Genomic DNA, 15,150 nt, shown 5'->3' on the forward strand with positions numbered 1-15,150 from the left:
ATTGCTCGGATCAAACAGGAGAGAGCTTCAGTAATTCTAATTGCGCCTGCATGCCACGCAGGACTTGGTATGCAGATCTAGTGGACATGTCCTCTCTGCCTCCGTGGAAACTCCCAGTGAGACAGGACCTTCTCATTCAAGGTCCTTTCCATCATCCAAATCTAATTTCTCTGTAGCTGACTGCTTGGAGATTGAACGCTTGATTTTATCTAAGCGGGGTTTCTCTGATGTGGTCATTGATACATTGATTCAGGCACGTAAGCCTGTCACTAGAAAGATTTATCATAAGATATGGCGTAAATATCTTTTCTTCTGTTATGTGTGATCAGTCCACGGGTCATCATTACTTCTGGGATATAACTCCTCCCCAACAGGAAATGCAAGAGGATTCACCCAGCAGAGCTGCATATAGCTCCTCCCCTCTACGTCACTCCCAGTCATTCTCTTGCACCCAACGACTAGATAGGATGTGTGAGAGGACTATGGTGATTATACTTAGTTTTTATAACTTCAATCAAAAGTTTGTTATTTTACAATAGCACCGGAGCGTGTTGTTGCCTCTCTGGCAGAGTTTGAAGAAGAATCTACCAGAGTTTTTACTATGATTTTAACCGGAGTAGTTAAGATCATATTGCTGTTTCTCGGCCATCTGAGGGAGGTAAAAGCTTCAGATCAGGGGACAGCGGGCAGATGAATCTGCATTGAGGTATGTAGCAGTTTTTATTTTCTGAATGGAATTGATGAGAAAATCCTGCCATACCGTTATAATGACATGTATGTATACTCTACACTTCAGTATTCTGGGGATGGTATTTCACCGGAATTACTCTGTTAAAAGTACACTAAACCTTTTAATAGGTATTTATCATGTTAAACGTTTTTGCTGGAATGTAGAATCGTTTGCATTTCTGAGGTACTGAGTGAATAAATACTTGGGCATTATTTTTCCACTTGGCAGTTACTTGTTTTAATTGTGACAGTTTCGTTTCTCTCTCACTGCTGTGTGTGAGGGGGAGGGGCCGTTTTTGGCGCTCTTTTGCTACGCATCAAAAATTTCCAGTCAGTTACTCTTGTATTTCCTGCATGATCCGGTTCATCTCTAACAGAACTCAGGGGTCTTCAAACTTCTTTGGAGGGAGGTAGATTCTCTCAGCAGAGCTGTGAGACTTATATATTGACTGTGATTAAAAAACGTTGCTCTGTAATTTTTATTTTCAAATTTAATTATTGTTAATTTACTAATGGGAACAAACCTTTGCTAAAAGTTGTGTTGTTTTTAAGGATTGAGACTATAACTGTTTTTCAGTTCATTATTTCAACTGTCATTTAATCGTTTAGTGCTTCTTGAAGGCACAGTACGTTTTTGTTAAATAAGATTGTAACCAAGTTGCAAGTTTATTGCTAGTGTGTTAAACATGTCTGACTCAGAGGAAGATACCTGTGTCATTTGTTCCAATGCCAAGGTGGAGCCCAATAGAAATTTATGTACTAACTGTATTGATGCTACTTTAAATAAAAGCCAATCTGTACAATTTGAACAAATTTCACCAAACAGCGAGGGGAGAGTTATGCCGACTAACTCGCCTCACGTGGCAGTACCTGCATCTCCCGCCCGGGAGGTGCGTGATATTATGGCGCCTAGTACATCTGGGCGGCCATTACAGATAACATTACAAGATATGGCTACTGTTATGACTGAAGTTTTGGCTAAATTACCAGAACTAAGAGGCAAGCGTGATCACTCTGGGGTGAGAACAGAGTGCGCTGATAATACTAGGGCCATGTCTGATACTGCGTCACAGCTTGCAGAGCATGAGGACGGAGAGCTTCATTCTGTGGGTGACGGTTCTGATCCAAACAGATTGGATTCAGATATTTCAAACTTTAAATTTAAATTGGAAAACCTCCGTGTATTACTAGGGGAGGTTTTAGCGGCTCTTAATGATTGTAACACTGTTGCAATACCAGAGAAATTGTGTAGGTTGGATAAATACTTTGCGGTACCGGCGAGTACTGACGTTTTTCCTATACCTAAGAGACTAACTGAAATTGTTACTAAGGAGTGGGATAGACCCGGTGTGCCGTTCTCACCCCCTCCAATATTTAGAAAGATGTTTCCAATAGACGCCACCACACGGGACTTATGGCAAACGGTCCCTAAGGTGGAGGGAGCAGTTTCTACTTTAGCTAAGCGTACCACTATCCCGGTGGAGGATAGCTGTGCTTTTTCAGATCCAATGGATAAAAAATTAGAGGGTTACCTTAAGAAAATGTTTGTTCAACAAGGTTTTATATTGCAACCCCTTGCATGCATCGCGCCGATTACGGCTGCGGCAGCATTTTGGATTGAGTCTCTGGAAGAGAACCTTAGTTCATCTACGCTGGACGACATTACGGACAGGCTTAGAGTCCTTAAACTAGCTAATTCATTCATTTCGGAGGCCGTAGTACATTTAACCAAACTTACGGCTAAGAACTCAGGATTCGCCATTCAGGCACGTAGAGCGCTGTGGCTAAAATCCTGGTCAGCTGATGTAACTTCTAAGTCCAAATTACTTAATATTCCTTTCAAGGGGCAAACTTTATTTGGGCCCGGTTTGAAAGAAATTATCGCTGACATTACAGGAGGTAAGGGCCACGCCCTGCCTCAAGACAAAGCCAAAGCTAAGGCTAGACAGTCTAATTTTCGTCCCTTTCGGAATTTCAAAACAGGAGCAGCATCAACTTCCACTGCACCAAAACAGGAAGGAGCTGTTGCTCGTTACAGACAAGGCTGGAAACCTAACCAGTCCTGGAACAAGGGCAAGCAGGCCAGGAAACCTGCTGCTGCCCCAAAGACAGCATGAACCGGGGGCCCCCGATCCGGGACCGGGTCTAGTGGGGGGCAGACTCTCTCTTTTCGCCCAGGCTTGGGCAAGAGATGTTCAGGATCCCTGGGCGCTAGAGATCATATCTCAGGGATACCTTCTAGACTTCAAATTCTCTCCCCCAAGAGGGAGATTTCATCTGTCAAGGTTGTCAACAAACCAGATAAAGAAAGAAGCGTTTCTACGCTGTGTACAAGATCTGTTATTAATGGGAGTGATCCATCCGGTTCCGCGGTCGGAACAAGGACAAGGGTTTTACTCAAACCTGTTTGTGGTTCCCAAAAAAGAGGGAACTTTCAGGCCAATCTTGGATTTAAAGATCCTAAACAAATTCCCTAAGAGTTCCATCGTTCAAAATGGAAACTATTCGGACAATCTTACCCATGATCCAAAAGGGTCAGTACATGACCACAGTGGATTTAAAGGATGCTTACCTTCACATACCGATTCACAAAGATCATTACCGGTATCTAAGGTTTGCCTTCTTAGACAGGCATTACCAGTTTGTAGCTCTTCCATTCGGATTGGCTACGGCTCCAAGAATCTTCACAAAGGTTCTGGGTGCCCTTCTGGCGGTACTAAGACCGCGAGGAATTTCGGTAGCTCCGTACCTAGACGACATTCTGATACAAGCTTCAAGCTTTCAAACTGCCAAGTCTCATACAGAGTTAGTTCTGGCATTTCTAAGGTCGCATGGATGGAAAGTGAACGAAAAGAAGAGTTCTCTTTTTCCTCTCACAAGAGTTCCATTCTTGGGGACTCTTATAGATTCTGTAGAAATGAAGATTTATCTGACAGAAGACAGATTAACAAAGCTTCTAAATGCATGCCGTGTCCTTCATTCCATTCAACTCCCGTCAGTAGCTCAATGCATGGAGGTGATCGGCTTAATGGTAGCAGCAATGGACATAGTTCCCTTTGCACGTCTACATCTCAGACCGCTGCAATTGTGCATGCTGAGTCAGTGGAATGGGGATTACTCAGACTTGTCCCCTACTCTGAATCTGGATCAAGAGACCAGAAACTCTCTTCTATGGTGGCTTTCTCGGCCACATCTGTCCAGGGGGATGCCATTCAGCAGGCCGGACTGGACAATTGTAACAACAGACGCCAGCCTACTAGGTTGGGGCGCTGTCTGGAATTCTCTGAAGGCTCAGGGACAATGGAATCAGGAGGAAAGTCTCCTGCCAATAAACATTCTGGAATTGAGAGCAGTTCTCCATGCCCTTCTGGCTTGGCCCCAGTTAAAAACTCGGGGGTTCATCAGGTTTCAGTCGGACAACATCACGACGGTAGCTTACATCAACCATCAAGGAGGGACAAGAAGCTCCCTAGCAATGATGGAAGTATCAAAGATAATTCGCTGGGCAGAGTCTCACTCTTGCCACCTGTCAGCAATCCACATCCCGGGAGTGGAGAACTGGGAGGCGGATTTCTTGAGTCGCCAGACTTTTCATCCGGGGGAGTGGGAACTTCATCCGGAGGTCTTTGCCCAAATACTTCGACGTTGGGGCAAACCAGAGATAGATCTCATGGCGTCTCGCCAGAACGCCAAACTTCCTCACTACGGGTCCAGATCCAGGGATCCGGGAGCGGTTCTGATAGATGCTTTGACAGCACCTTGGAACTTCGGGATGGCTTATGTGTTTCCACCCTTCCCGCTGCTTCCTCGATTGATTGCCAAAATCAAACAGGAGAGAGCATCAGTGATTCTAATAGCGCCTGCATGGCCACGCAGGACTTGGTATGCAGATCTAGTGGACATGTCATCCTGTCCACCTTGGTCTCTACCTCTAAGACAGGACCTTCTGATACAGGGTCCATTCAAACATCAAAATCTAACTTCTCTGAAGCTGACTGCTTGGAAATTGAACGCTTGATTTTATCAAAACGTGGTTTTTCTGAGTCGGTTATTGATACCCTGATACAGGCTAGGAAGCCTGTTACCAGAAGGATTTACCATAAGATATGGCGTAAATACCTATACTGGTGCGAATCCAAAGGTTACTCCTGGAGTAAGGTTAGGATTCCTAGGATAATGTCCTTTCTACAAGAAGGTTTAGAAAAGGGTTTATCGGCTAGCTCATTAAAGGGACAGATCTCAGCTCTGTCCATCTTGTTACACAGGCGTCTGTCAGAAAATCCAGACGTCCAGGCCTTTTGTCAGGCTTTAGCTAGGATCAAGCCTGTGTTTAAAGCTGTTGCTCCGCCATGGAGTTTAAACTTAGTTCTTAACGTTTTACAGGGTGTTCCGTTTGAACCCCTTCATTCCATTGATATAAAATTGTTATCTTGGAAAGTTCTGTTTTTAATGGCTATTTCCTCGGCTCGAAGAGTCTCTGAGTTATCAGCCTTACATTGTGATTCTCCTTATCTGATCTTTCACTCAGACAAGGTAGTTCTGCGTACTAAACCTGGGTTCTTACCTAAGGTAGTCACTAACAGGAATATCAATCAAGAGATTGTTGTTCCATCCTTGTGTCCAAATCCTTCTTCAAAGAAGGAACGTCTTCTACACAATCTGGATGTAGTTCGTGCCCTCAAGTTCTACTTGCAGGCAACTAAAGATTTTCGCCAAACTTCTTCCCTGTTTGTCGTTTATTCTGGACAGAGGAGAGGTCAAAAAGCTTCTGCTACCTCTCTCTCCTTTTGGCTTCGTAGCATAATACGTTTAGCCTATGAGACTGCTGGACAGCAGCCTCCTGAAAGAATTACAGCTCATTCCACTAGAGCTGTAGCTTCCACTTGGGCCTTTAAGAATGAGGCCTCTGTTGAACAGATTTGCAAGGCTGCAACTTGGTCTTCGCTTCATACTTTTTCCAAATTTTACAAATTTGACACTTTTGCTTCTTCGGAGGCTATTTTTGGGAGAAAGGTTCTTCAGGCAGTGGTTCCTTCTGTATAATGAGCCTGCCTATCCCTCCCGTCATCCGTGTACTTTTGCTTTGGTATTGGTATCCCAGAAGTAATGATGACCCGTGGACTGATCACACATAACAGAAGAAAACATAATTTATGCTTACCTGATAAATTCCTTTCTTCTGTTGTGTGATCAGTCCACGGCCCGCCCTGTTTTAAGGCAGGTAAATATCTTTTAAATTATACTCCAGTCACCACTTCACCCTTGGTTTCTCCTTTCTCGTTGATTCTTGGTCGAATGACTGGGAGTGACGTAGAGGGGAGGAGCTATATGCAGCTCTGCTGGGTGAATCCTCTTGCATTTCCTGTTGGGGAGGAGTTATATCCCAGAAGTAATGATGACCCGTGGACTGATCACACAACAGAAGAAAGGAATTTATCAGGTAAGCATAAATTATGTTTTTTGGTGTGAATCCAATGGTTACTCATGGAGTAAGGTTAGGATTCCTAGGATTCTGTCTTTTCTCCAAGAAGGATTGGAGAAAGGGTTATCAGCAAGTTCCTTAAAGGGACCGATTTCTGCCTTGTTAATTTTGCTTAACAAACGTTTGGCTGATGTTCCAGACGTTTAGTCTTTTTGTCAGGCTCTAACCAGAATGAAGCCTGTATTTAGACCAATTGCTCCACCTTGGATTTTGAATTTAGTTCTTAGTGTTCTTCAAGGGGTTCCGTTTGAACCCATGCATTCCATAGATATTAAGTTGTTATCTTGGAAAGATTTATTTTTGGTTGCTATTTCTTCTGCTCGGAGAGTTTCAAAGCTTTCAGCGTTACAATGGGACTCGCCTTATCTTTTTTTCCATTCTGATAAGGTGGTTTTGCGTACCAAACCTGGGTCCTCCCTAAGGTTGTTTTGAATAAGAATATTAATCAGGAAATTGTTGTTCCTTCTTTATGCCCTAATCTTTCTTCTAAGAAGGAGCGTCTGTTGCATAACTTAGACGTGGTCCATGCCCTGAAGTTTTACTTGCAGGCAACTAAGGATTTCCGTCAATCATCTTCATTATTCATTGTTTATTCTGGAAAGTGTAGGGGTCAGAAAGCTATGGCTACCTCTCTTTCTTTTTGGCTGAAGAGTATCATCCGTCTGACATATGAGACTGCTGGACAGCAGCCTCCTGAATGAATTACGGCTCATTCTTCTAGGGCTGTGGCTTACCCATGGGCATTTTAAAAACGATGCTTCTGTTGAACAGATTTGCAAGGCTGCGATTTGGTCGTCTCTTCACACTTTTTCCAAATTTTCCAAATTTGATACTTTTGCTTCTTCCGAGGCTGGTTTTGGGAGAAAGGTTCTTCAAGCAGTGGTGCCTTCTGTTTAGGTTCCTGTCTTGTCCCTCTCTTTCATCAGTGTCCTGTAGCTTTGGTATTGTATCCCACAAGTAAGGATGAAATCCGTGGACTCGTCATATCTTGTAGAAGAAAAGTAAATTCATGCTTACCTGATAAATTAATTTCTTCTACGATATGATGAGTCCACGGCCCACCCTTTTATTTTAAGACAGATTTAGGTTATATTTATTTTTTGTAAACTTCAGTCACCTCTGTACCTTTAGCTTTTCCTTTCTCTTTCTAACTTCGGTCGAATGACTGGGGGTGGAGAGGAGGGAGGAGCTATATACAGCTCTGCTGTGGTGCTCTTTGCCACTTCCTGTTAGCAGTAAGGATGAAATCCGTGGACTTGTCATATCGTAGAAGAAATTAATTTATCAGGTAAGCATAAATTTACTTTTTAAACCATTTGTATATCTAGGAGCTAATATCACCCGTTATGTGTCTCTTTTAAAAGTCTTTGCAAAATCCAAGATGTTTTGAATACAAAAAGGAAAAACGATGGCACTACTAGGGTTGTTGCCCTAAACTGTTATAAACAATAGAACCGCGTATTGTGTAAAAAGGTATGGAACGCAGTAGGGCGGGTGCTGTACATAGGAAAGGAGAGAAACAAGTGGCAGATTCAGTTTGGAACTGAACAAGGATGTACTATTAGCACTCAACAAACCATTCTTGCTAAAAAATATATGTGAGAACAGCAGATACGTATCAAAAGTCTGATTAAGGACAAATTAAAACTCAACTTTTTTATTCTAAGTTATAATAAAAACAGGTGAACACAGAATGAAGAAAATGACCTAAAAATTAAAAACACAGTAACGTGAAGTCCACCGGGCCTCAGAGATATATCAAAATTAGAGTAGCATATGGAGAAAACCCAGAATCTCTGGGTCTCGGGTCAGGACCCCAAAGGTAAAGCAAATGTACAAGTAACCTGGGGAGTGTTCCGTCCAGAATAATACAGTCAAAGACGGGAGAATATATATATTCACTCAAAATGAGGTGCACAAAAACAAGGTACCAAGCGACAGATGAGAGTATACTCTCAGAGGACCACACTCAAGGGTGCTAGACGTGTATTATGTGAAGATCTAGAAATGGTGCTACCAGGTTGAGAGTCCACGCACATTGTCACAGATATATTCATTTACTCCCCCACCCTCTTTATCATTTTTATTGAAAAGTTGCCACATTTGTCACAAATTGATGTCTTGACATTATTACATTTTCCCCTCCATCACACTACACCGTTCCTTTCATGGATACACATTTCTCTGTTAATGTAATTCGTTTGGTACGTTTTCCTTTCCCGGTTGTGGTGCCGATATTTGTAGATGATATTCATTCCATCTCTATTTCCCTTGCACACAGTCTAGCTGATTGGGACTGCACCCGATTAACAATGATCCACTGTCATCTGTATAAATTCCTTTAGTGGATAAGGTTTAGATGGAGAAACATAGATCACGTATGCTTAATGATCCGAAATTCACACTTTGATATGTTTCAATCATCTACCTTACTTCTAAGTAGGAATCACTTTTAGATACATTAACTGTCGTCCTTCGGAACTGTAATATTGCTCCAACATTTTATCTCCAGCACAGTATTACCTTCTATATTAGTCACGAACCTGTATCTTTCATATTAGCTCTGTGCTTTAGGAAGGGGAATATTTATTATATCCTGCTAGGACGATGGCACAGTACAAATCTTTGCGCATTGTACTTGATATGACTTACTAATGTTAGGTTGTCATGACAACATTCCTTACTAGGCTTTTCATTTACGTAACAGCCGTGCCCCTCTGCTTGACCTATCAATGTTGAGCATGTATTCCACCTATGGTTGTGATCTCTCACTACGACACATCCCACTTTTCAGCCTATAATAGTCTGAAGTTTAGGCGGCCACCCCACCTTTGAAAAAGCCAAGTGCGAAACATGTTAGGGGGAGTAGAGACTTAACCGTCTCGCTCTGTTTGTTTTAATCTAGCAGTAACGGTCCTTGGGCTAACTATATATTATACTTAATAGAGTTGCTCTATATGTAATTTAAAATTGGATATTTATTTTGTTGACGGCTATCGTATTTTACTTGCCGTATTTAGCACGATAGTATACTTTAATTGTAAACCGGTTTTCCCGGTATTGGGGTGATACAACAGCAATATGCTGAACGGTTATAATCATACAGCTTAATGAGGCATAACTTAAAACGATTATACCCTATGATTGTATCTATCTAGCACAATACCTGGTACCTGTAGATGGTTATAACACTTTTAATAAAGGGTACATATAGAGGGTACTGCTCTAAGATACCTCAATGGGATTTATCAACTGGTGGCCAAATATTCAACAGATTATATCCGCTTAACTATTGATTAGTGCATTGTGAGGGGAAACTCAGGACGGGTTATAGCCTACATGTATTTATCAATATCAGCATTTAATGAGTAACCGTACCACAGTACTCTCAAAGGATATAGCTCATAACGATTATACAATACGTTTGTATTTATCTAGTGTATCATCCGTTATCCGTGGAGTACTAAAATACTACTAATATATGATACATACGTTTGTATTTATCTAGTGTATCATCCGTTATCAATGGAGTGCTAAAATACTACTAATATATGATACATACAGAAGGTACCATTCTCAGACAGAATAATTGGCTACACTAATCAGTGGCTAATATTAAAGTGACCACATCCGCTTAAATACCTGACTATTGGAGTGTGAAGGGAAACTCAGGACGGGCCTCTACCTAGATACATTTGTTACTATTAGCATTTAATTATCGACCGCAGTGCAGCGCCCACAATTGGCGCTTCCCAGCACACAAGTAAAAGCACACTGACTATTTATGTCACTTTATTCAACGGGTTATATCCATACTTTTCCAACAATTTGACCCCGCTTCTCAGCTAACACAGCGATATATGAATAGAATTTCTACTAATCTACTGCATCAGACTGTGTTTTATAAACGCATTATCAGAAAATCCAAATAACAGTATGTGCGCTTGTTTCTGAGTCACCCATTTTTAGTATCATTACAGTTGGTTGTGCATATCCTATATAGGATTATATTACTGAAGTATCTGAATAACGTCTGTGTATTAATGGTATAATTCGAATACACTTCAGGATTTTAGTCCGCGGAGTGCACTAAGACCATTTATTATTAATATATTGGCTCCCTTTCAAGACACTCTAGTACTATTTCTAGCGTAAATATATTCTATGTATCTACATGACCACCCAACCATTCATATGAAGTAATCCCCGGCTTGTACAGAACCTGTTTATTATGTATATACACTTGTACCATATATAGTTAAGTGTATTTTTGTTACTAATAAATGCTATCCTGGTAATTGATGTGCAGGACACCGTAGCACTCTAGAGGTTTATCTGTATATAGGTAATCTAACCTTAGGTGCTGGACGCTACATTAGCCAGCCTAACCTTTGACACATTCAGAACGCAGGGCACCAGATCCATTAATGAATGTTGGATTTCTCACTCAGCAGCACATTTCAAGATCCCTATATATACTATAGATCCAAGCCCCTCAAGTGTAGCCTTCTGCAAGTATACTCTCATTTGCTTTTTTGCACTGTGTCATTGTAACGTACATCTCACTCATTTTGACAATCTATGAGCAAGACGTTATAGTACTCCAGAGGCATATTCGCTTATAGTTAATTGTGTTTAGAGGCTGGACACCTCATTAGCCAGCCTAACCTCTAACAGACTTAAAATATTGGGCACTAGATCCATTAATGGATACTGGACTCTCAACCTGGTAGCACCATTTCTAGATCTTCACATAATACACGTCTAGCACCCTTGAGTGTGGTCCTCAGAGTATACTCTCATCTGTCGCTTGGTACCTTGTTTTTGTGCACCTCATTTTGAGTGAATATATATATTCTCCCGTCTTTGACTGTATTATTCTGGACGGAACACTCCCCAGTTACTTGTACATTTGCTTTACCTTTGGGGTCCTGACCCGAGACCCCGAGATTCTGGGTTTTCTCCATATGCTACTCTAATTTTGATATATCTCTGAGGCCCGGTGGACTTCACGTTACTGTGTTTTTAATTTTTAGGTCATTTTCTTCATTCTGTGTTCACCTGTTTTTATTATAACTTAGAATAAAAGTTGAGTTTTAATTTGTCCTTAATCAGACTTTTGATACGTATCTGCTGTTCTCACATATATTTTTTAGCAAGAATGGTTTGTTGAGTGCTAATAGTACATCCTTGTTCAGTTCCAAACTGAATCTGCCACAAAATGTGTCTGTATTTATGTACCTATGCGCTTCCTCATGGAAGGTAAATCAATTGATTTTGCATTAATCTATTTTTCATACCATGCAGATTGTCACTTATGATTTTGTTTTGATAAATATAATCCTCCGCTGCCTAACTTCCTCTTCAGAACTACTTATGTCATGCATACTGGTGTGTCCACTCCACTTCTGTTCTAAATACAAACAGTAATTGGTGGCTAAACATATATACTGTTGTTGATTGTCTCGCCAGATGTATTCAGCTAGATGTAGTAAGCACTGCTGCTCTGGAGATGGCTTTAACTATGTGTTTAACTCTGATGCAATAATAAATGCTCTAACACATTAAAAGTATTTACTTGTATATATCCCTTTAAAGTCCACATAACTATTAGTAATTGTATATAAAGCTAGCTACGATAGCACACCATTCACGTTCAGTACAGACCTTATGCTATGTAATTTGGGATTATTTACAAACAGAGACTGTTCGAGAAAACGCTTGAAGACTGTGATAAAGCTCTTGGCTTGGACAAGGACAACATGAGAGCGTTGTACCGAAAAGCTAAAACTCTAGAGCAGCTCGGGAAGTATCAGGATGCCTACGACTGCATTAGCCACAGGCTACTAGCCCTGGTGCAGGTACTTATAATGTGCATTGCAAATCTGTTCTTACTCACTGACGGAAATAATAATCTGCTGCTGTTTCATCGTATATGCAGGATGAGAATGTTACAGAGTTGGCGCAGGAATTGGTGCAGAAACTGGGGTTGAAGCAGCGCAAGGCGTACAAAAGGCCGCAGGTATTGGGAGCTGGCGCCAGGATTTGTCTGACCTTAAAGGGACAGTAAACTGTGAGACTGTAATATAAAATGTCTAATTACAAACACTCTGTAATATACGTATAATATTTATCCCCCCACCCCCCTTTCCTGTAATTTATGGCTGAAAATTGAAAGAGCACATGACAGCTTCACAAGCCACATATCTGTCCCTGATTTGTAGTTTATCTTTTCTACTGATGCCAAACAGAGATTTTGTTAACATAATGGATGTGGCAATCTCAGATAAGGCAAAGTGGTGAGTGGAGTCTGACTATTGAATAACAATTGCAGCAAACAAGTTGTTACAGGTACAAATCCCCAATTCCAGACTTTCACAGATATATATATTTATTAAAGCAACAATGGTTATCTTTCTGATTTAAAGTCCTGTACTATCTTTTTGATGGTACTTTGTGTGCAAAATTATTAAATGACATTACGTGACCTTAAAGGGACATGAAACCCAATATTTTTCTTTCATGATTCAGATAGAGCACAACATTTTAAACGGCTTTCCAATGTATTATCAAATTTGCTTCATTCTTTATGCATCCTTTGTTGAAGAAATAGCAATGCACACTGGTGAGTCAATCACACAAGGCTTCTATGTGAAGCTACCAATCAGCAGCTACTAAGCCTATTTAGATATGCTTTTCAACAAAGGATATCAAGTGAATGAAGCAAATTAGATAATAGAAGTAAATTGCAAAGTTGTTTTAAATTGCATGCTCCATCTGAATCATGAAAGAAATAAAAAAATTGGGTTTCATTTCCCTTTAAGGTTACATGTACGACATAAGATATTGTTGTTTACCGCATATCCAGCTGTCACATTTTAAAGATGCAAAATACAAATATTCTAAAGTTCCAACCTTATCCGGTCCCAAGCAGTTTGGGTAAAGAAATTTGTACCTGTGCTCTGTTCAGACCCTGCTGATATGGTAATCTATTGAAGGACTAATTACAAGGGGATTATTGTCGTGCACATGCCTGAACTCTTGTGCACTCTCTTACGGTGTCATTGCTACTGTAGTAAAAAGAATGTGTGCTTCTTTACAGCAAGAGCTAGAAGCTATTGGGATAATCAGTAACGGAACCTCAACATCTGGAGGAAGCCAGGTAACATTTCCCTGTCACAATGAATGTGCAACAGTCATTTGTTGTTTAGTAATACAGTACTAGCTTGTTGTGAGGTCAGCTCCTGCCCAGCCCGTGCCATTTACTGTTCATAACCTACTGCAGCATCATACGTCATGTTCACAAAATCACATTTAAAGGGGCAGTCTAGTCAAAATTAAACTTTCATGATTCAGATAGGGCAGTAATTTTAAAAAAACTTTCCAATTCCCTTTTATCGCCAAATTAGCTTTGTTCTCTTGGTATTCTTTGTTGAAAGCTAAACCTAGGTAGGATCATATGCTAATTTATAATCCCTTGAAGGCCGCCTCTTATCTTAGTACATTTTGACAATTTGTCACAGCTAGATAGCGCTAGTTAATGTGTGCCCTGTAGATAACGTTGTGCTCACTTGTGTGGAGTTATTTGAGTCAGCACTGATTGGCTAAAATGCAAGTCTGTAAAAAGCACTGAGATAAGGAGCAGTCTGCAGAGGGTTAGATGCAAGGTTATCACAAAGGTAAAAAATAAATTAATATAACTGAGATAAGGAGCAGTCTGCAGAGGCTTAGATACAGGGTAATCACAGGGGTAAAAAGTATATTAATATAACTGAGATAACGGGCAGTCTGCAGAGGTTTAAATACAAGGTAATCACAGAGGTAAAAAGTATATTAATATAACTGAGATAAGGGGGCAGTCTGCATAGGCTTAGATACAAGGTAATCACAGAGGTAAAAAGTATATTAATATAACTGAGATAAAGGGCAATCTGCAGAGGCTTAGATACAGGGTAATCACGGGTAAAAAGTATATTAATATAACTGAGATAAGGGGCAGTCTGCAGATGGTTAGATACAAGGTAATCACAGAGGTAAAAAGTATATTAATATAACTGAGATAAGGAGCAGTCTGCAGAGGCTTAGATAGAGGGTAATCGCCGAGGTAAAAAGTATATTGATATAACTGAGATAAGGAGCAGTCTGCAGAGGCTTAGATACAGGGTAATCACAGAGGTAAAAAGTATATTAATATAACTGAGATAAGGAGCTGTCTGCAGAGGCTTAGATACAGGGTAATCACAGAGGTAAAAAGTATATTAATATAACTGAGATAAGGGGCAGTCTGCAGAGGCTTAGATACAAGGTGATCACAGAGGTAAAAAGTATAGTAATATAACTGAGATAAGGGGGCAGTCTGCAGAGGCTTAGATACAAGGTAATCACAGAGGTAAAAAGTATATTAATATAACTGAGATAAAGAGATAAAAAGTATATTAATATAACTGTGTTGGTTGTGCAAAACTGAGGAATGGGTAATAACGGGATTATCTGTCTTTACACATAACAATTCTGGAGTAGACTGTCCCTTTAAGATCTTAATTTGGTCCTTTTATAAAATACTGACATAGTGGTGTCAATGTAATATTTAGTAACTGTAAAATATCACCACGTTATTACCACAATGTTCGTGTCGTCAGTCAGACTTTCCTCTTCCCAGTCTGTGCCTTTTGTAAGCCGATGTCCTCCTGTGATACTATGTGCTGTGCAATGTGGTACAAATCTGTCAGTTAATCTTGTCATATTTCTTTTGTCACCCTCTTCATGCCGTAGACTGTCACAGGGTCAGGTCTGTCAGTGCGTATATAGGTACATGCATTTGTAGTGTTTTGTTTTTTTAAGTTTGGGAAAGTGAGTTAGAAAAAGTGTCTATAAACTGTGTAAATGAGGATACAAACGCTACCTATCCAGATATGCTGAGTAACTTGCAAGTGTCGTGC

The 15,150-nt window shown here is 40.5% G+C and overlaps 1 protein-coding gene across 1 annotated transcript in view; it reads left to right on the forward strand.

Moving 5' to 3' along the window:
- Positions 1–15,150, forward strand: part of ZC3H7B (zinc finger CCCH-type containing 7B) — a 224,609-nt gene that overhangs the window by 18,312 nt on the left and 191,147 nt on the right. The window contains exons 5-7 of the mRNA XM_053721231.1: positions 11,914–12,072; positions 12,153–12,233; positions 13,314–13,373. Coding sequence (XP_053577206.1) covers positions 11,914–12,072; positions 12,153–12,233; positions 13,314–13,373 — 300 coding nt within the window. The remainder of the gene's footprint in view (positions 1–11,913; positions 12,073–12,152; positions 12,234–13,313; positions 13,374–15,150) is intronic.

The sequence above is a fragment of the Bombina bombina genome, chromosome 7 (genome assembly GCF_027579735.1).
Source record: "Bombina bombina isolate aBomBom1 chromosome 7, aBomBom1.pri, whole genome shotgun sequence".
NCBI classification, from domain to species: Eukaryota; Metazoa; Chordata; class Amphibia; order Anura; family Bombinatoridae; genus Bombina; species Bombina bombina.